At 45.4% G+C, this 19,356-nt stretch overlaps 2 protein-coding genes across 3 annotated transcripts in view; both read right to left on the reverse strand.

Moving 5' to 3' along the window:
- The window catches only part of necab2 (N-terminal EF-hand calcium binding protein 2), a 132,881-nt gene extending 128,935 nt beyond the window's left edge, over positions 1–3,946 (reverse strand). For both annotated transcript variants that reach the window (XM_029634229.2, XM_029634228.2), the window contains exon 1: positions 3,557–3,946. In XM_029634229.2, coding sequence (XP_029490089.1) covers positions 3,557–3,874 — 318 coding nt within the window. In that variant the 5' untranslated portion in view covers positions 3,875–3,946. The remainder of the gene's footprint in view (positions 1–3,556) is intronic.
- A 1,752-nt stretch (positions 3,947–5,698) lies between these two features.
- The window catches only part of hydin (HYDIN axonemal central pair apparatus protein), a 71,101-nt gene continuing 57,443 nt past the window's right edge, over positions 5,699–19,356 (reverse strand). Inside the window, 33 exon segments of the mRNA XM_029634230.2 lie at positions 5,699–6,571; positions 6,699–6,923; positions 7,047–7,277; positions 7,479–7,629; positions 7,758–7,921; positions 8,158–8,370; positions 8,513–8,732; positions 11,141–11,421; positions 11,623–11,781; positions 11,875–12,073; positions 12,309–12,478; positions 12,601–12,822; positions 13,012–13,222; positions 13,372–13,519; positions 13,676–13,841; positions 14,010–14,136; positions 14,220–14,441; positions 14,522–14,735; positions 14,858–14,952; positions 15,059–15,219; positions 15,455–15,816; positions 15,923–16,156; positions 16,276–16,384; positions 16,462–16,657; positions 16,759–16,910; positions 17,012–17,247; positions 17,364–17,568; positions 17,714–17,822; positions 17,932–18,173; positions 18,276–18,444; positions 18,557–18,656; positions 18,814–18,913; positions 19,029–19,227. Coding sequence (XP_029490090.2) covers positions 6,062–6,571; positions 6,699–6,923; positions 7,047–7,277; positions 7,479–7,629; positions 7,758–7,921; positions 8,158–8,370; positions 8,513–8,732; positions 11,141–11,421; positions 11,623–11,781; positions 11,875–12,073; positions 12,309–12,478; positions 12,601–12,822; positions 13,012–13,222; positions 13,372–13,519; positions 13,676–13,841; positions 14,010–14,136; positions 14,220–14,441; positions 14,522–14,735; positions 14,858–14,952; positions 15,059–15,219; positions 15,455–15,816; positions 15,923–16,156; positions 16,276–16,384; positions 16,462–16,657; positions 16,759–16,910; positions 17,012–17,247; positions 17,364–17,568; positions 17,714–17,822; positions 17,932–18,173; positions 18,276–18,444; positions 18,557–18,656; positions 18,814–18,913; positions 19,029–19,227 — 6,502 coding nt within the window. The 3' untranslated portion in view covers positions 5,699–6,061.

Here is a 19,356-nt window from a genome sequence, read left to right on the forward strand (position 1 = left end):
ACACCACACGCACTTTCACACTCACCACATACCATGCATTCAGACCCCTTGACCTTTTCCACATTTTGTTAGGTTACAGCTTTATTCCATGTATAAAATTATTTTTTTCTTCATCAATCTACACACAATACCTCATAATGACAAAGCGAAAACAGGTTTTTAGAAATATTATTTATATTTATTATTTACATTTACATAAGTACATAAGTACATTTACATAAGTATTCAGACCATTTGCTATGAGACTTGAAATTGAGCTCAGGTGCATCCTTTCCATTGATCATCCAACAGATGTTTCTTCACCTTGATTGTCGTCCACCTGTGGTAAATTCATTTGATTGGACATGATTTTGAAAGGCACACACAGATAAAAAACCAAGCCACGAGGTCGAACATATTGTCCGTAGAGCTCCGAGACAGGATTGTGTCTAGGCACAGATCTGGGGAAGGGTACCAAAAAATATCTGCAGCATTGAAGGTCCCCAAGAACACAGTGGCCTCCATCATTCTTAAATTGAAGAAGTTTGGAACCACCAAGACTCTTCCTAAAGTTCCTCTGTGGAGATGGGAGAACCTTCCAGAAGGACAACCATCTCAGCAGCACTCTACCAATCAGGCCTTTATGGTTGTGATCAGACAGAAGCCAAGTCTCTGATTGTCCTTGAGCCTGGAATTAAACCCGATTGAACATATCTGGAGAGACCTGAAAATAGCTATGCAGATCTGCAGAGAAGAATGGGCGAAACTCCCTGAATACAGGTGTGCCAAGCTTGTAGTGTCATGCCCAAGAAGACCCAAGGCTGTAATCTCTGCCAAAGATGCTTCAACAAAGTACGGAGTAAAGGGTCTGAATACTTATGTAAATGTGATATTTCAGTTTTTTTTTTTTATTTGAATTTCTAAAAACCTGTTTTTGCATTGTCATTATGGGGTATTGTGTGTAGATTGCTGAGGATTTAAAAAAAATATATTTTAGAATAAGGCTGCAACGTAACAAAATGTGGAAAAAGTCAAGGGGTCTGAATACTTTCCGAATGCACTCTCCACTGCTGCTACTGTCTATTAACTATCCTGTTCACTTTATCCCTACCTATATGTACATACAATAGCTACCTCAATTACCACGTACCCCTGCACATCGACTCGGTAGTGGTATTCCCTGTAAATAGACACGTTATTTCATTTTTTACTCGTTATTGTTATTCACTGTGTATTTATTCCTCATATTTTTGTTTTTTATCTTTAACTCTGCATTGTTGGAAAATAACACGTAAGTAAGCATTTCACTGTTCTACACCAGCATGTGACAAATATATATATATATATTTTTTAATCCTGGCACATAGCAAGCAATAAATAATATTAATTAATACCATATGTTTGTCCTTCAAAAAGAGATAACATGCAATTAAAGCAAGTAGTAAAGTCTGGTATGGCTGAGGCTAAAAACGGTGCAAATGACAACATTTACATTTCATAGCCAATAATCCAACTAAAATCTTCTGTAAATGTCACTTGCTGGATCTATATGGACAGTTTAATTAAAAACCTTCAATAATCACCTCTAAGTCACTCACAGAGCTAGAATGTCCTAGAGCAATACACTACATCGACAGGCAAACGCAGAAGCAAACTACATTGCTAATACTGTATATCTAGTATACTGTATGAGGCTGCATTGTCATTCAGTGTACACTAGGTGCAGTCAAGACTTTATACAGTATCAGCTGTGCAATTTATTGTGAACTTAAAAGTGGGCTCAGCAGAGAATGTCTGGTTTTAAATGTTCACCCTGTACAACTCTGTCTCTCTCACTTTCATATACTGAGTACTCTCTCTCCCCTCACCTCACTCTCTTTTTCTCTTGCTCTCTCTCATGCGCGCGTGTGTATACGCACGCACGCACACACACACACACACACACACACACACACACACACACACACACACACACACACACACACACACACACACACACACACACCACACACACACCACAGTCACAGTCACAGACCACAGTCACAGTCACACACACAGTCACACACACACACACACACACACACACACACACACACACACCACAGTCACACACACACCACAGTCACACACATACACACCACAGTCACACTCACACACACCCACTAGGATACTTCTACTCCTCTGGTCTCCTATAATCAGTTTCCATGCACCACTTCTTTATCATCTTATCTGGGTCTGGGTCTTGGTCTAAAAGTGAACTAGTTTCTCTCACTCTCAGGTTTGTTTTATCCATTAAAGCAATATGTAGATCCCTAGAGAAACGAGCATCAGATACACATAAGGCAATTATGACTAATACTATGGCAACACTTTGACCTATTAAATCAACACCGCTGAGACCAGCTTCAGCAGCCTACCCGACAGTGTAGGCTAATTGCTGGGTACACAGCAAAATCATAATAAATTATAAAAAATAAGATATGACTGTCAAAGATGTGCTAGTGCATGGTAAAGACAAGATGTCTGACTATCAGTCATATATTAATCTATAGCTCTTTATAAGATTTTTAATTAAGACAACATTTAAAGATGCACTATGCAGAAATCCCTCTGCCATTTCCTGGTTGTTAATTTTCTAATAGTTTGCCTAATTTCAGTTTGTAACAAAACAAGCAAGTATAGTTTAAAGAATCATTGCACCTAAACCTCTGTCAAATATATTTTTCACGACTAAAAATATTGTATTTTCAGCTGTTTGAAGCTGGTGTACAAAACTGAAGGTAAAAGACCAAAAACGTAACTTAAGAACAGGAAGCATAGAATTAGCGCACCTATAACATATCTACCACTTCTTAAACTTGATTTCAATAAGAATGACAAATCTATAAATCCCATTTCTATGTGAATTTGTCCAGGTCTCTCAAACAGTTGCTCATTGTAGCTTTAAATTACTGTATATGCATGCTGTGGCCAATTATGTAACAAACTGCACACATGTAGGAGCATTTACATCTATTGATATCAATTTGGAGCATGGATAAAAACGTTTTTTTAATTGTTAAAAAAAAAGTAACCTTTATTTAACTAGGCAACAAAATTAATAACAATTTCTAATTTACAATGACGGCCTACCCAGGCCAAACCTGGACGACGTTGGGCCAATTGTGCGCCGCCCTACGGGACTCCCAATCACTGTCGGATGTGATACATATTCTAGCATGTATAGCCTATAAAAGACCACTCAAATGTGGGGGGACGTAACTCTGAGTAGCCTATTTGATTTGTTTATGGGTGCTTAGAATTATTCCACTATTTATGGAAAATATGGGCCAGATAGGCCTACTGATTACAGAGAAACTTTATTTTCAAGATATTTATAGTGAGTGCATGTGTATTCAGAGAAGCTAGAATTAATGTACAGTATTTGCACAACATTGAGGATGATCTTTGAGCGTAAGTGCGCACTGAATTAAAATGGGACTTTCTCCCGCAAACTATTCCACCTCAGCTACCATATTAACGAATCATGTGCAGGTAAGATATCTGGTAACCCTACAATCAAGTTAGCGATACCTACATCCAATATAACAGAGATGCCTTTCCGTGGCTCTGGTGCGAAGAACTGCTCTTGGGCAACCGACGCCTCCTCCTTCGCGTATTCCCGGGTAGAGATGCTTTTGTTGTCGCTCATCTTGGTGACTATCCAGCGGACGAGCCCGTCAATTGCACCGGGCTGGGCGCCGCTGTTTCCGGACTGTGCAGCCGTTGCTGACTCGCTGTCCTGGTCCACGGGTTTTGGTTGCTCTTTGCTGTCCTGAGCCCGGAGTTTCGGTTGTTCTTTTTGGAGCAGTTTGTGGACACCGTCCCTGCAGTAGCGCGCTGCTTGCTCACACATCCTTTTGCACCGGAGCGTTCATGCTGAGCGCTATGGGGCCAATCCCTCCCTCCTCTCTTACATCATCATCGACCCTCCGAACATCTCCGAAAACACACCTCTCCTCAACATCACTTCAAACTTTAAGAGGGTTAGTGGACTATTCCAGGTGACTGTCTGTTGATGCCGTGGCAATATTCGATTAGACTAATCAGCATCTTGCCTGATACAGGTCTACTTGCTTAAATATATGAGAAGTGATTGTATATGTAGAAGTTATTGTAAAGAAATGTAAGTAAACGTGTTGAGAGACATTGTACAAAGTGGACTGAAGCACCATGAATTAAGTTAAAGAAAAGTATGAGTCCTTACAACACTACCTCTAACAGATCTCTATCAGTTGTGGGGCAAATTAATCAAGTCACTAGCTAACTACGTTGCCATTAGGATAGTGGCATGGTTGAGTGGGGTGGTGTCACCCAGTGTATGTGGTTCATTAATTAAGCCACTGATTAGGCCCCCTGTTGCATTCATAATCTCTGCTAGATGAAAAGTTTGGCTGATGATGATCAGAGACATTGGGCCTCACCATAGAGCGCAGAATTCCCCACCTACATGTTTCATCTGAGCCCCTCTACATTTTGAGGAATGTCCCTCATTACTAGTGTGTGATGTGTGCAACTATAAAGGCCCATGCAGGATAACCTTTGTGAGTTGAAAGACTCCCTGGTCCTGCCCTTTTCAGAGAGGTGATTAAGTCATTCCAGGCCCCTCTCTTTAATTAGCCAAATCCACCAGAGTAGGAAGAATGCTCTGCCTTTAGAAATATTTAGATATAATTATTGCCATTTTAATGTGTGGCATAAAACTGCATATGGAAATCCTCCACAGCAGTTGAGGAGGAACCCATTCTTAGAGGAAGTCTTGCCTCAGGCGACTAGAAGTGCATCCATCCGCTTCTGGTCTCTTGACAGAAGGCCTGATGCCCAGCAGAGCACAGCCAGTCAGACCTGGCTGGGTTACACTAAATGGATCTCAGAACTTCTGTTTATGTGACTCTGGTTACTTGAGCTTCATCTACCTCATTGCTACCCTACACAGATCAGGCAAACAAGCCCAATACAGGCAGCCCAGCATACACAGGCCTCTCCTGTGGTCAGGCCCAGATAGATGTGATGCCCCTTAGCAAAGAGCTTGGAGCGTTCCATAGAGGAGAGAGAGAGCTCCTTCACTGGATCATCTTATCTGTCTACTCTGATTACAGTTCAGCTGCATCATAACTGCTAGCCAGTTTCAAACCGAAAATCATAAACACAACACATGTCCTTTCTGTCAAAACTGTTCATCCTCTTCTGGTCACCGCCTTCTATTGAGACCAAAGAACAATTTGAATTCCGTGGTTAGGAAAAAGAGCCAATATATGTACGTGTGTCTGTACAATGCCCTCCCACTCCCTCATTAAAGCTCTCCTACTCACCAGATTAAAAGCTCTGCCAGGAGACTTCAAACCCCTGCGCAATATTTAAATATGAAAGAATTTAACATCTCATTGATTGAGAGAATGAGGGAAAATTGCAATAGTTATCTGTCCCAAAACACAGGCACTCATCCTGCTTGCTAGCTGTATGCTCACACACACACACACACACACACGCGCTCTCTCGTTCTGACACACCTATTCAACTGCTGTTTATGCAAATCGAAACTCTTTTTATATTTCATGCATCTTGAACACCCATCCTGTTCCCACAAATGAATGTAGGAAGTCACTGGTGCTGACACATAATGATTGCTATTTGGAGGAGTAAGTGCTCTCCCTAGTGGCTCTGAGAGGGACATGATCTAGAAGAGATCAAATCCAACACAGCTGATACGATAGACCATTTCTGCTATAAATATATTTATTATTTACTCTCACAATGTATAAATCTCCTAAGGCTTTATAAATAGGACAACAACACATTCTTATTTGTAAAATCAATAACTAAATGTGATTACTGTAGCCTACTGATTTAAAACACATTCAACAAATATGATTCTGTGCTAAAAGTACAAATGTAAGTGCAACAGAAGAAAAACACCCATCTATATGACATTTATTAGCTTGACATTTGCTTAAAACTATATCAGTGTGGAGTAAACATATTGTAGTATCAACCACATTGTGCATTGGACTGTAGATACTGTATAGAAGAGGTTCACCCTCCTCTAGGAGGTCTTGTCCCTCTGGGCCAGCTCAGGGCAGTAGCCCTTCAGGTAGAAGACCCAGGAGATGCTCTGGCCGTGGCCCTCGGAGCGCGGGCTGGAGATGGTCAGCTTACCACTGCAGGGCCCTCGGGAGCCAGGGGGAGGCCCCTCGAACATAACAAGAATGTTGTGGGTCTTCTTGGACCGGATGGTCTCCACGCCCTTCACAGTGAAGGATGGGCTGTCCACCTGGAAGGAGAAGGCTGTGGTCTGGACAAACACATTCTTAAAGGGGATGGACACGCTGGATCCGGCGCGGATGGTGAAGGGGCCCTGGGCTTTGGGAGGGGTGCAGCACCCAAAGAGAGGGAACATGTATTCTCCTCCAAACCCTGAGGAGAGGGTGAGCATGCCACGGATCTCTCCCAACTGACAGGGCTCAAAGTAAACCTCCAGGCTGATGTCTGTGCCTGCCTGGTAGCCAGCTGCAGCGTTGATGTTCTTCTCCACAATGAAGTCAGGACTGTCCGTCTAAGAGAGATATCATATCATCAGAGACATCATTTTATGATCATGCATTCCCCGAGATAATGAATTAAATCTATAATGGAAATGCTATAGCTTGTATTGTCCAACGTCTACAAGGTGGATCCAGTACCTTGCAGGCATACTCTGCCTTGACGCGGGAGTAGTTGGTAAACTTGGCAGAGACGGAGTGTCCGCTGCCCAGCGGAGCACGGAAGTAGAGCGGTTTCTCATGCGACGCTGGCAGGGCTTTCAGCAACAGCTCATAGTGGAAGTAGCCCAACTCTCCATTATGAAGAATGAGACGAGCAGTGGATTCGCCCGCACGCAGCGGCTGGTACTCAAATGAAAGAGTGGCCTGCGATTTAAATAAAACCAAACAAAAATGGAACAATCAAGCATTGGTTTGATACAGTGTATAAGCTTAGGAAAGGCAATCCTAGTCAAGATAATAGATGAAGTCAGGTGCGTGTAGACCCACCTTGGAGAGTGCAGGCGTAGAGAGCTGTGGAGGCACACTGACGTCTGGGCTGCGGCACTCAGCACTGAAGAACAGGCTAATGGGCAGGGGGTTCTCCACCCTGACAGAGGCAGAGGCTGTCTGGCGCACCGGAGTCACCATTTCTATGGTGCTGATGACACCCGGCGCTGTGGCCTTGAAGTTCAGGTAGTAGAACAGGTACTCCCCTGTAGACTCATTACGGAATGTCACCTGGAGGGCAGGGAGTAGAGGAGGACAGGACACATATGGTTAAATACAAAGTCAACTTGGAAAACAGCTGCCTTTGGCATTCTTCATCTATGTGTAGGTAGCAGGGTAGAGTAATGATCTGGGTTTTGCAATCTAAACATACAGTACCTGAAGATAGATAGCATTCTCCTGTATGCATTTATAATGTAGATCTCCACTCACCTTGGCGTTGTACTGGCCCTCCTTGTAGGTGAAGAAGGAGACCTTGTAGTCCCTCTTGGCCAGAGCTGGTACATCCAGATAGTCCAGGCCCTTCAGCGACACAGTGCTGTCTGGCCTCTCTGGCTTCATGATCTCCACTACAGCACGGAACCTGCACACAGAACAGCTTAACACTGGCAGCTAACAAAATTGTGGCAACGTATTAGGAGTGTAGTGTGACAGTGGTAGAATCAGTAAGAATCAGATAGACGTCCTGCTAAAGTAGTAGAATGGTGGTACCTCTGAGGTTTGGAGAGCCAGTTCTGGACTGGAACCATCTCAGTGTACTGGGTCTTGGAGGGCATCTCGTGGGTGATGGTGGCTACAGCCTTGGGGGCCTCAGCAGTGCCATGCAGAGTGTAGAGCATGCCTGTCCCATCTGGAAAGGAGAAGAATACAGAGCCCTGGAAGAGGCACAGGAGGACAGTAGGGTCAAGCAACAGAGACAAATCACAGGATGCATCTATAGTACATAATGCAATAATATGCTGTATCATATGAACATACTATTTGACTAAAACTAAAATATGTTAATTGTTGGCAACTATAATAATTTGCCATCCTATTCAAGGTTCTTCACACTACAAATATGCTCAGTCTGTTCTAGAGCCAAGAAAGCGCTGCAGTGAAAGTGTCTCACCAGGTGCTTCTTGCCATCGGCGGTCGTGACCATGGGTTTGTATGTGATCTCGTAGGCCTTGTTCTGCTGGTAGGGCTCAATGATGAAGGAGGGAGGGCCACTCCAGTGCTCCCCCTCCATCACAGGCTTCAGAGTCCAGCGCTGGTTGGTGCGGTTGGACAGGGTCAGTGACTGGATGTGCTGACAGCGCACCTGACACACAAAATGCAACACCTGTGAAGAATGAGACGGGTAGAGAAAGGGGAACAAGCGATAGGGAACAATCATTATTAAACACAGGTCTCATTTTCTATGCAGGTTTTGGGTTTATATTGTGCACATGCGTTGTATTAAAGAGATTTCCAAGCAGCCGTACCTCTTTGGTGACCGGGGGTAGGATACAGGAGCCTGCCAGGGTGAGTTTGATGGGCTTGGCTCCTTCTATAGAGCAGGGCAGGTCATCATATCTCAGCTCATGGCTCAGCTCCACAGGGGAAAAGGTCACCTCAAAAGGCACCTCCATGCCGGGGCAGATGTAGCCTTCTACAGGGGTGATGGAGAAGTCTCTGCCAAACTTCTTCATTTCCCACTGGAACCTGACACAGTCACAAGGATGGATACATCAATACAACGGATGCTAGATAATGGCCATTATTACCTATTGTATAAGTATGTAGCAGTAACATAGCATACGTTTACATTTTTATGACCATCAATAATAGGAGAGCATACAGTATCTAATAAAGTATTCAACTTTATCATTGACTGACATCGGTTCAATTATTTGAATTCCATTTATTTCGGGGGTTTCTGAGCTCAATGCGTAGTTTCTCTACAGAAATCAGATCAAGCCCCAACTGTGTGATGTAATATGGCGTTGAAGTTTCAAACAGGCCAATATTCTACATAGTTTAGTGCAGAAAACGTGGTAATTAACTACATAATCCATTACGTGCCTACTTGTCCGGTCTGTGTGGGCCCAGAGATGGAGAGATGAGAGAAAAACGTGCGCTCGAGAGGGATAGAGAGCAGTTGCCTCGCAAGGTACACTACATGACAAAAAGTATGTGGACACCTGCTCGTCGAACATCTCATTCCAAAATCATGGGCATTAATATGGAGATGGTCACCAGTTTGCTGCTATAACAGCCTCCACTCTTCTGGGAAGGCTTTCCACTAGATGTTGGAACTTTGCTGCTGGGACTTGCTTCCATTCAGCCACAAGAGCATAAGTGAGGTCGTGCACTGATGTTGGGAGATTAAGCCTGGCTCGCAGTCGGCGTTTCAATTCATCCCAAAGGTGTTCGATGGGGTTGAGGTCAGGGCTCTGTGCAGTTCCTGATTCATCACTCCAGAGAACGAGTTTCCACTGCTCCAGAGTCCAACGGCGGCGAGCTTTACACCATTCCATCCGACATTTGGCATTGCACATGGTCATCTTAGGCTTGTGTGCGGCAGCTCGGCCATGGAAACCCATTTCATGAAGCTCCCAAAGAACAGTTCTTGTGCAGACGTTGTTTTCAGAGGCAGCTTGGAAATCGGTAGTAAGTGTTGCAACTGAGGACAGACTAATTTTACACACTACGCACTTCAGCACTTGCCGGTCTGGTTCTGAGAGCTTGTGTGGCCTACTACTTCGCGGCTGAGCTGTTGTTGCTTCTAGATGTTTCCACTTCACAATAACAGCCCTTACAGTTGACCGGGGCAGCTCTAGCAGGGCAGAAATTTGACGAACTGACTTGTTGGAAAGGTGGCATTGAGCTCTTCAGTAAGGCCATTCTACTGCCAATGTTTGTCTATGGAGATTGCATGTCTGTGTGCTCGATTTTATACACCTGTCGGAAATGGGTGTGGCCTAAAATAGCCAAATTCACTAATTTAAAGGGGTGTCCACATACTTTTGTATATATAGTGTATCTCTACCTGAAAATACATGATCTAACTGATTGATAGTTGGTATTCAGCAGTCATATACACTGAGTATACCATTAGTAACACATTCTTAATATTGAGTTGCATTCTCCCATTTGCCCTCGTCAGGGCATGGACTCTACAAGGTGTCGAAAGCATTCCACAGGGATGCTGGCCCATGTTGTGCGTGAAAAACCATCAGCGTTGCAGTTCTTGACACAAACTGGTGTGGCTAGCATCTACTACCTTACCCAATTTAAAGGTACTTAAATCTTTTGTCTTGCCCGTTCACCCTCTGAATGGCACATATATTTGCTCCCGAGTGGCGCAGCAGTCTAAGGCACTACATCTCAGTGCTAGAGGCGTCCCACCAGGCCCTGGTTTGATTCCAGGCTGTATCACAACAGGCCGTGATTGGGAGTCCCGTAGGGCGGCACACAATTGGCCCAGCGTCCTTAGGGTTTGGCCAGGGTAGGCCGTCATTGTATATAAGAATTTGTTCTTAACTGACTTGCCTAGTTAAATAAAGGTTAAATAAAAATAAAATAAATATACGCAATCCATATCTCAATTGTCTCAAGGCTTAAAAATCCTTCTTTAACCTGTCTCCTCCCCTTCATTTACACTGATTGAAGTGGAGTTAACAAGTGACATCAATAAGGGATCATAACTTTCACCTGGATTCACCTGTGTCATGGAAACAGCAGGTGTTCTTCATGTTTTATAAGTATGCCTTATTTACTTAGAAGAACTGTTAAAATAGTGATGTCAGACAGCATAGAAAGAAGCTCTAGAGATGAGATGACTTAGAATGAAATAATAAAGTCATCAAATAAAACAAATGTAATATATACAACTGAAATATTTTATTAAAGTAAAGTCATGTGAATAAATTATGGTTATTAAGTGATAAGCAGTCACTACGATCATGGGACACATTTTTTTAATGCTGTGTTGTTACAGAATTCAACCCAGATAGTGCATAGTGCAAAACTAAAAAAAAAAAAAACGTGATTGTTTTTTAATAATTGAATCGAAACCGAATGAACCTCAAAAAGCACTAATCACTCAGTATTAATGTCAGAGTACCTACCTGGCTCCGATGTCTCCAGTGTTCTGCATGATGATGCGTCTTGTGACCTTGCAGCGCTGAGCCACAGCTCCAAAGGGCAGGTAGTCCTGGTCCAGCTTGACCTCCACTCCCTGACAGCAGCCCTTCAGTACCAGCAAGGGGCGAACCGTGCCCAGACACTCAAACTGCAGCTCTGACGTGAAGGGAGCCATGCGCTGCCTGGGAGAGAACAGCACCTCCACCAGACAGCGGCCCCCAAACGGCTTCAGGGTCACCTCACCTGGCGGGTTCACTGACAGCACCTACGGTACAGAAGAGGAACACGTCTCATCACACTCACATCTAGAATGGCAACCCCATGAAAAGGAACAGTCTTTTTGGCTCAACTGTGTTCTCTTTATCGATTAATTCTGAGCAAAATATACATTAATCTAGCAACTGTACTATTGTGTGTCAGTGAGAGGGAATAGTGTCAGTGGTGTGGAGGTGGCTGTGAGGCGTACCCTGGAGTCCAGCAGAGTGTGTACAGTAGAGCTGAGTAGCAGGGAGAAAGTTAGAGAGGAGTGGCTGTTGTTCACCAGGGGAATCACCTTCCTGATCTTCTGACCAATCTGCAGAGCCCCCAGATTCACCAACTTGTGTCTGGGGTCCTCAAAGTCAACCTGGTAGCAGGAAGTTCACAGGGGAGGTATGCATAAAGACACACACAAGCATGAACACACACACACGCAAGCTCCCACACACGCACACCTCACCTTCATCTCAATGCCTTGACCTAGGATCTCGACCATCTGCTTGGCACAGTCATTGATCTCGAAGACCACTCTTTCATGGTAGCGCATGGCCTCCCGTGGGTAAAAGGTGATGGGCACCTCCATGGACCCACCAGGGGGCAGCACCTCTGGCTGGAAGCCCACCTCCAGGAATGGGGTGTTGGAGAACTGACAATCTAGACTGGAGAGGACAATAACCTGCTATGGCAGCTCCCTCAATGAGAAACACTGATATATAAAGTATGCCTTTCCCTGTAAGTGCAGTGAGGCCTTTTTCATTACATTTCATTTAGGTAGTTGAGAGGAAATTAAATGGTCTGACAGCGAGCCTGATAATGGAAAAATGCTGTTTTGTTTAGGTTTTGAAGTTGTCGCTCAAACACAGGCAAAGTGCCAGACAACCTGTCAGCTGGTACCTGATCCCTCTCTCTCCCTTGTTGCTTATGATCAGTGTATGTGTGGCTGGCACCATCCCTGCACAGTAGATAAAGCTCATTCCAAAGTTGTGTTTCGAGAAGGAGAAATCCAGGCCAGGGGCAACCGCTGAACCCAGGATGGAGCAGCTGAACACAGGCCCGTTCTTAATCTGAAGAGAAGTGAGAGAGAGAAAGAGAGAAGAGAGACGGAATCATTCATAGATTGGAATCATACACACAGTAGATATAAGGAGGAAAAGGGAGAGCAATGATGCTAAGATGAGATGCTCACCTTGATGTTGAGGCCCACGTCTTTGAGCACACACTTCTGCAGGGGGAAGAATGTGACAATACAGCGGCTTTGTCTGCCCACCTCAACACTCCCCTTGTCTGTCTCCACCTTTAGGTGGCGCTGCATCTCCGCCGAGCCCCATAACTCATACTGAACATCCAGACTGAACTTCCCCAGGTTGGACACTAAGAAGGTACACAATGTTGTATCACTGAGCTCCACCTGAACAAGGACAAAAAGCAAAAGGAAGAGAACAAAATGTAATTATAAAACTCAAACAGGGCAAAGGGGAGAAAAAGTACCTCTGAATTTGCATGAGTTTGTACTTCACACAACAAAGGCTTAAGGGGAGTTCGGTGTATAATTAGCCTTTCTGTCTGAGTCTTAAGCTTTGAAGTGGACATTTCTCACTTGTTTGAAGTCCACCTGATGATAAGAGTTGCCTGGAGACAGCTCGGTGACGCCTCCCTCGGTGCTCTCACACTGCACACAGGCATTCATGCTGTAACCCTCTGCCTTGATGTTCATATTGAGGGGCTGGACCTTCCCCTTCACCTGGACCAGCAGGTTAAAGGTCACCACTCCATCTTGTGTCGGGGTGAAAGACACAAACACAGGGAACCTGCAAGACACCAGGAGAGAGGATGTTGTGTGTCAAGGGTATCACTCTGACAATATAGTAACTATAACTACAGACAGTCCCTCTTAGGCTGATACACCATTCTATTAAATTAGATTCAGGTGTATCACCGATGAAGTTGAGTTACACACCTGTCTTTAGGTGGCACCACCCCCTCCATGGGCTCCAGCTGCAGGCTGTCCAGGAAGGCCTCTGAGTAACGGGACGTTTCCTTAATGAAGAACTGAAAGGGCTGATTCTCTCCATTCAGCAGATACACTGTTTGGTGAGCCTTGTGTCCTACAGAGACATATTCACAGAAACATGTTGTCACAACAAATGTTCACAGGTTAAGACTGATGTTGTGTTTAGGATAATGTTATTAAGAATTATCTCATATGATAATGATTCTAGTGTAGTGGGTATTTTCTACCTTAGTTGCTTTATTGCACTTACCCACTAGCAGGTTTCCCAGGTTAAGATGGGCATGGTCCATGTAGACAACAGGCTCACTAGCTGTTCCAACCAGCAGGAAGGGCACAGACAGGTTCTGATCTGGGATCAGGAAGGTCCAGAATGACTCCACTGTATCTGGCTCCTGGGCCTGGAACTCAAAAGATACCTGCAGCGGGAAGAATTAGAGATTTTACAGCTGACATTTTCTCCCAGTAAAATAGTAAAACAGCAGAGAACAGGGTTCGCTGGAGATGCACTAAAAGCAGTAAGAGTAGCTGACATTTTATCAGTGATCAAGGACCTCAAAGTGAAGCACAATATACACAAGCCATACCTCTACTTTTTTCCCAGGCTGAATGGAGTTATTGGGTGTGAGACATTGGAAAGGGGAGGCACCTGCATCCTCACATCTCCAGATAAAGGAGTAAGGCTTGTTGGTGGGGTTTACAATGCTGAACTGCCTGTATGGGGGGAAAAGATACAATGAAATATACTATTCAAAAGTAGTAAACATTTTGGCTTGAGTGATCAAGCTACAACCCACCTAAGGATGGAGGAGCCAATGCCCACAGATCTGAACTCTATGACCCTAGTGTTGGGGTCCAGGGGGGCCCTGGGCAGGGCCCCATGAGGACCACGCAGTTCTGGGTTACGTCTGTTTCCACTGATGTAGTCTGAGTCCTCCAGGTGGAAGTGGCAGTAGGGCAGTAAACTGCGACCACACACCACCATGGTGGGGCTCTGCTCATCTTTCAGGTTTGGGATGCTGTCATAAAATACACACAAAAATTCAAAAATTCACTCCGCCTTGATTTGTAAGTGTGTGTCTATGTTCCTAATCCTGACCTGCAGACCAGCCTGGCCTCACACTCTGCTACCTCGAAGGGGGAGAACTTGATCCTGAAGGTCTGGGTGGCTCCAGGGCTGATGATACCCACACTGGGCTCCACGGAGAAGGGTGGCAGGTCTGGGTCACCCAGCATCAGGCATGACACGCTCTCCAAAGAGCTGGCAGGTCTCACCCCTAATCTACTGCTCTGACAGGAGCGAGGGCTAACGTCTGGAAATATAGAGCACAGATCATGTCAGTTACAATGTCTGCTGATATACAGTACATACAGTATATTGATAGCATATTTTTACATTTTCCCTTAAAACCAGAAGACAGTGTCTGAAAGTTACCTCCATGATCAAAGTTGACACCTTTTCCATATCTGTCCATTAGGACCTGCCATGAGTACTCCAGCTTCACACTGCCTTTGTTCACCATCTGGAGCCTGCACACCATGGGACATGATGAAAATTAGACGAACTAAAATTACATAATTTGTATTTCTGACTTACATATGAAAGGCACAGAAACCCAAATAGACATTAACTTACTGGAACATTCTGGTCTGATAGAGCAGTGTGTCCTTGAAGCGGATGGTCTCTGCGTTGCAGGTGAACTTAGCATAATCACACACAGCACTGATGCGTAGCTCCGTCTCCCTGAATGACTTCTCTACTACAGAATGGACTGGCTCTGGGTCTGTCTCAATCACCTGGGGACAGACAGGACACACACAATTTAATATTGAGCTCTCTATCAGTGTTTAAATTGAATTGCCTCTCATTCCTTCATGGGTCATTATACACATAAATACAGTGCAAGTAAAGCTTCTGGATAAATAAAATGTGTTTCCATTTTATAAATAAAAAAAAGATCATGAAATATTCTGCTTTATCCCAGCTGTTTTATGACTGGGTGGTCAGTCACAGATATTTGGGTGACTTCACCTTCTTCTTTGTAGGCTGTTGACTGCCCACTTGTTTTCCAGAGTCGACCCACTTGACGGTCCTCAGGCGGTCGTCCCAGTCTGGCACCTGGTCTACTGGCTGCTGGAACACCACTCTGCACAGCTTACACTTCACAGGCTGGGCGATCAGCACCACGGGCTGCTCTGAACAGAAGGTCACGGTCACCTCCTTGGCACAGCCTGCATGGAGGTGGCCCACCTGGGGGGAGAAGGAGACTTGGGGGCCATCGGCGGGCCACTCGAACCTCAGCACGTTATTGCTGCTCAGGTTGGTCATGGTGAAGGTCTCCTGGTAGGGCCTGGACACGTCACAGTCTCCAAAGAACAGCAGGTCCCCCTTACCTGGGTACAAAATACAAGGGAGGGACACATATTCAACTAAGGGCCTGAAGTAGTGGAAAACATGCACACCTTTGCTGTATCATTCTAAAAAGCTTTGAGGCCTTACCATCTGGTGAGTACTCCTTTTGCTGAGCCTTGCTGTTGATGTTGTCCAGGGAGATGACATCATGGTAGCCCTCCCCCAGCAGCCGCACCACTGTCTCCTCATACTGGTTGTCCACCACTAGGAGGCGCATGTTGGCCTCGAAGCTCTGAGCCACCACGGGACTAAACTCCACCTCAAACTCCGCCTGCTGACCGCCTAACAGCACCAACGAGGCAGTGTGTGCCATCTGTCTCTCTAAGGGGAGAGGAAGGATGGATAGGATGAACTTTACAGTTGAAACAATCGTACTATACAGTGTCTCTACACAGTTTCTCTGCTGGTTTTCTCATGGACCAGTTGTATACTGTACCAACCTGTCCCGACCTCTGCATCTATCTGTGATGAGGAGATGTTGCTGCAGATGGTGTTGGGAGCAGCTCTCAAAGTGAACACCCCCATCTTATCCAGAAGATCAATGTGAATCTGCAAAGCAGTCAAATAATGCCAATGTATAAACAGCACTGTTCCAAAAACGTAATATAAACAGAGGATGTTCTCACCTGAGCGGGTACATTGACATCATTCTTTAGCACCAGGGGCAGGGTCTGGGCCCGGCCCACCAGCAGCCGTTTGAACTGCAGCAGAGGGTGTCCACGGCTGGTCCTCAGGACTGGTCTCAGAATAGTCACACTGGGCAGATTGCCATCACCCATCAGATCAAACACCAACACCTTGGACTTGGCCATGGGTTGCAGACTAGGAAATACAGGAGAGTGAATGATGAGAGAAAAGTTTACCCACACACACAGGTATGCACACACACACACACACACACACACGCAAACGGAGGTATGTACCTGGTAGCTCCCTCCAGGGTGGCCTCAAACACAGCATGGTAGGTCTGCATGGTCTGAGGGGCGAAGGTGATGATGGCAAAGGCATGAGAGTGACTGGGTATAGAAAGCCTGCCAGGCGTCAACTCAAACACCTCCGTGCTACGCACTGATATCTGTAACAGACAAACAGTCACTGTTCGCCCTGCTGCCTTACAGCCTACAAACACAATCAATCTCTGTTTCATAAACATGTTCATCAGAAAACCACCCATACCTTCGTAAGTACAGGTTTAACTGCGAGGCTCAGCTCGCAGGGCACCTTGCCGTTGTTGGTGAGGCGGAAGCGGGCTTTGGCCGGGCGACCCACCAGAACATTATTGAAAACAAATTTGTTCTCATCCTGGATATAGATGCCCATGGAATCACGGAATTGCTCACAGTACAACATGGTGCTGGTCTTGCAGATACGGTGCTCCTCAAAAATAGAGGCAATGTCTTTGTATGCAATCCCTGTAGAAAAAAACAGACATTTGGAAAGTGAGTCCCAATTTCAACATAAGCACTCAGGGCCAGGGGTAACGTTACATCACATTTCCTTCTCAACCATTGCTAACTCATATACACACCTGACATGCAGACTTCAGCTACAAGCCGGTAGGGGATACCGCCTGGATTGTCTGAGGGGTCTCGGTCAGTGATGTCCAGGGCCAGGCACTCCTGCCAGCGTCCTGCCTGCTCTGCCACACAGTCTACCGTGACCACCTGGTGAGCGCCCGGCGCCAGGGTACCAAAACCAGGCACCAATGAGAACACGCCCATGGTGAAACGGGCCTGCACACCGGGGAAGAGAGGGAGGCATGGGGATGGGGCAGTGGTGGATTATGGATCCATATTCAAATGTTTATCTTCATTAAGGTCATTTATATCTGCTGAAGTTAGTTTCTAGGTATGTTGTAATACGAGGAGGAACTCTTACCAGAGTGGACATGCCCATGTCCTTCTGGATGGATTCAGTTCGCCGCACTTTGTTTCCAGTGAGGGGTTTAGCAGAGTGGTTCTCACGTGATGTTCTCTTCCCCACAATGCTGCAGTGAGACATAAAGAGGCATTCCATGACTTTGGGTTATACAGAGAAAGTGAGGAAGTATTAGGAGTGAGATACAGTAAGGTTAGAGTTCATAGTGGTGGTCATACCCTCTCCTCTGGGCAGGCTGTGGCAGGTCTTTACACATCCTGCTGATGTTGAAGCGGATCTCAAAGTCTCCTTTGTTCTCTATGGTGAAGGTTTGTGTCTTGCGGCAGCCGTAGACTAGTGGGCCAAAGTTAATGTCACTGGAGGGCATGATGTTGTATTTCGAGAAGAGGGACTGGACTGAAACTTTGATGGGAATGATGGCAATGGTCTCTCCACCCTCTGCAATATTTGGCTCAATCACCTTTGAGAAAAAGCAGACACCTGTAAGGCACCAATGGATACTGAGACTGAAACAGCACACTACTGAAACTCTTCACAAGTTTTATTGGTTGAGTCTACTAACTTGACAGCGCAGAATTGGTTGCTCTCGGATGGACACCTCCTTGTTGTGGCGGAACACAAACTGGACGCATGTGGGCCGGTCGTTGGGGTTGAGGGAGCCCTTCTGTGGGGTGATGGTGAAGATCTGGTTCAGGTCTGGCACGGCTGGGTCTGTGGCCTCCAGGATAAACCTGGGAAAGTGGAGGCAAAGGGAGGGCTGGTGGATAATGTGCTTAATATGGTAAAAAAAAATAACATGATTAGCAGTTAGCTTTAGGATAGTGTATGTTTATTGATACTCACTTGAAAGCTATCTCATATTTGCCCTTGTTTTTCATGTTCACAGAAAGCTTGACCTCCTCAGATACTTTGATGGTTCCAAAGTCTAGACCGCCGTCAGCCCCTAAAAAACAAACACACGTATGGTAGATCAAGGGAAACACCATTAATTTCCCTTTCACAAACAGGAAAAGGAATTCATCCAAATCAAAGGGAGCTGGTAAAATGATGCATGTGTGAAAGAAACAAGCGTATCTGTCTGTGAGAACTCCTGTAAAGACCTTTAGGGAAGGTGATGTCCAGAGCCACGTCGTAGGCCTCAGCAAGGATCTGAATGTTCTCTGTATGGACAATACCCAGGATGTTCTCCACATCGGACACCTAACACACACAGCAACACACAGACAGAAAGTCACACAACAACAATATGAGATAAACAGGAATAATGCAACATGATGATACCAATCATCAAATTAATTATCACCCAGTACTGTACCTCGAGGCGAATGGCTCTCTTCAGGTTTATGGGCTTCATGGCTCTGAAATGCATCTGCAAGCAGAACTCAGAGTGTGGCAGGATGATGCCCTGGTCCTGAGACACACTGAACTCATCCCCCAGCACCTCCAGCCCACTCAGCCTCCAGGCTGCAGGCAGCAGCGTGTTGTTACGCAGGCACAGATTCCTTGTGTCCTTCCTGAGATTCACAACCAGCACAGGGAGAATGGAGTATAGTGGCGAAAGGAAAATCAACAGAAAACTACCATGACAAAAACAAATTCCTCTACTTTGAACCTGACACGTTAAAAAGCACTACAGTAGTTCT

This window comes from Oncorhynchus nerka, linkage group LG25, assembly GCF_034236695.1.
Source record: "Oncorhynchus nerka isolate Pitt River linkage group LG25, Oner_Uvic_2.0, whole genome shotgun sequence".
NCBI lineage: Eukaryota > Metazoa > Chordata > Actinopteri > Salmoniformes > Salmonidae > Oncorhynchus > Oncorhynchus nerka.